The sequence below is a fragment of the Lipotes vexillifer genome, unplaced genomic scaffold (assembly GCF_000442215.2).
Source record: "Lipotes vexillifer unplaced genomic scaffold, Lipotes_vexillifer_v1.1 scaffold238, whole genome shotgun sequence".
NCBI lineage: Eukaryota > Metazoa > Chordata > Mammalia > Artiodactyla > Lipotidae > Lipotes > Lipotes vexillifer.
The window spans coordinates 1-2,548 of NW_006785665.1; the positions used below are offsets into that span (position 1 = coordinate 1).

Here is a 2,548-nt window from a genome sequence, read left to right on the forward strand (position 1 = left end):
GCGTACCGCAAAAAAAAAAAAAAAAGAAGAGGGCAAAGTAATAATGAACCAGAGATAAAGAAGACAACTACATAAAAAGATTAAAGACACCTTTTGGGAGAGAAAAAAAATAATAACTGACCTCTTCATTTAGGAAAGCATTCAAACTGATTTGCCAACCTGATAGTCACTGAGTTTCAGATCTTGGAAGAATATTATTGGTCAGATAATCTAATTATGTAATGATTTTAGAAATCTCTACAGTATCCCTGGCAGAACCCCAGCCAGCCCTGCTTTGAACTTGGGTACTTGACTCCCCTCATCTTGTTCAGCTCAGTTAGAAAATTCTTAATGAACTGGGTTTCAGGAACTAAGTGTGGTGTATGGGAGGCTGAAAGTGAACATTCAGATTCTGAGATCAGTGTGAATTAAGCACAGTAACCAGAGCAGGAAGCCCTGCATCTGTATTCCCCAGAAGCCCTGGGGGGGGCATGCAAGAGAGAGGATGGGACTCTCTTGGGGAATTGGAGGTGGGGTAGCTTTGGTCTAAAGCCCTGAATATCTGGCCCAGTAGCCTGGGTTTCTGGTGTATGTCCAGGCTACATAAAGGAGACTATCCCATTATGGTAGCCTTCAACCTTAACCCAGCAATCTCCATCAGAAAGCATTTCTCAGGGCTGTCTGCACAGCCCGATTTCTTAAACAGTGGGATTGAGGAGGGGAGTCACCACAGTATAGATGACAGCAATAAGGTGGTCCCGCTCAAGAGAGTTAACTGGCTTTGGGTCTCAGGTACATGAAGGAGGCACAGCCATAGTGAACAATGACCACTGTGAGGTGTGAGGGGTAAGTAGAGAAGGGCTTCTTCCTCCCCTCATTGGAGGGGATCCTCAGGATTGCTGTCAGGATGTAAGTGTAGGAGATAGTGATGAAGGAGAAGGAGACCAGAAGGACCAACAGGCTGAGGATAAGGATCTCTAGTTCACTCAGGCCTGTATCTCCACAGACCAGGCTCAGCACTGGCAGTGTGTCACAGAAAAAGTTCTGGATCTCATGGGAGCTGCAAATGGGAGGTGGAAAATGACCAGTATCATTCCCAGCCCAAAGAGATACCCACTCAAGAAGGAGGTGCCAACCCGACTGGCATAGTTTAGTGAGGCACAGATGGCTACATTTCTGTCAAAGCCCATGACAGCCAGGAGGAAGCAGGTGTTACAGGCCCACGAAGCAGAGAAGAACATTTGGACAGCACAGCCCACAGAGGAGATAGCCTGCCCACCCCTGACCAGGCTGGAAAACATCCTAGGGATAATGCCCAAGGTATAGCAGGTCTCAGAGAAAGGTAAGAAGGAAAGGAAGAGGTACATCGGTGTGTGGAGATGGCTGTCGAGCCTGATGATTATGATAATAAAAACATTGCTGGTCAGGGTGAAAAGATACAGGGAGAGGAACAATGTGAAGAGCAGGAGCTGCAGTTCCCCAAAGCTAGAGGGGCCCAGGAATACAAAGCCCCTGCAGAAAGTTGCATTGATCTGCTCCATTCAGTGACATCCCTGATAGATTTGATTCTTTCCACCTTGCCAGAAGATGCCTTGTTTCTTTAGAAGGCAAGATGAGGTAGATTCTCATTTCTTTGTACCTATTGTAACTCAAAAAGAAAACTCTTTTTTAGACAGCAATAAACTTCAGAAATACACTTATTAGACACATGGGTGTATGGATCTATTCTCACATGTGTATATGTGCATACATGAATACAAATATACACAATATGCACATATGTGCACATACATACATGACTACATATATGCAGGCACATATATACATGCATACCCATGCAAAGCACTCACACATAATTATGCACATTTTACACATTCAAAACTCTGCACTGGTTAGGGTCCGCAGGAAAGGGGAGAGGCAGCACATGGAAAGGAGGGCCTGTGGAGTGTAGAGTTCCGGAGTTTGGAGGAAAAGCAGGAAACACAGTGAAAAGCCATTCCAAAGTGACCCGTTAAAAATTAAATAGAGGGGGAGGAACCAAGATGGCAGAGTAGAAGGACATGCTTTCACTCTCTCTTATGAGAACACCAGAGTCACAACTAGCTGCTGGACAATCATCAATAGGAAGACACTGGAACTCACCAAAAAAGATACCCCACATCCAAAGACAAAGGAGAAGCCACAATAAGACAGTAGTAGGGGCGCAATCACAGGACAATCAAATCCCAAAACTGCTGGGTGGGTGACTCACAGACTGGAGAACATTTATACCACAGAAGTCCACCCACCGGAGTGACGGTTCTGAGCCCCACGTCAGTCTTCCCAACCTGGGGGTCCGGCAATGGGAGGAGGAATTCCTAGAGAATCAGACTTTGAAGCCTAGTGGGAATTAATTGCAGGACTTCAACAGGACTGGGGGAAACAGAGACTCCACTCTTTGAGGGCACACACAAAGTATTGTGAGCATCGGGATGAAGGGGAAGGAGAAGTGACCCCAGGGGAGAATGAACCAGACGTACCTGCTAGTGTTGGAGGGTCACCTGTAGAGGCGGGGGAGTGGCTGTGTGGC

At 46.4% G+C, this 2,548-nt stretch overlaps 1 protein-coding gene across 1 annotated transcript; it reads right to left on the reverse strand.

Moving 5' to 3' along the window:
• Positions 1-618: 618 nt before the first annotated feature.
• On the reverse strand, positions 619-1,520 carry LOC103068811 (olfactory receptor 10Z1-like). Its single transcript, XM_082931110.1, is given in 4 exon segments — positions 619-686; positions 689-752; positions 754-1,049; positions 1,052-1,520. Coding segments are annotated over 4 exon segments (897 nt in total).
• Positions 1,521-2,548: the final 1,028 nt, after the last annotated feature.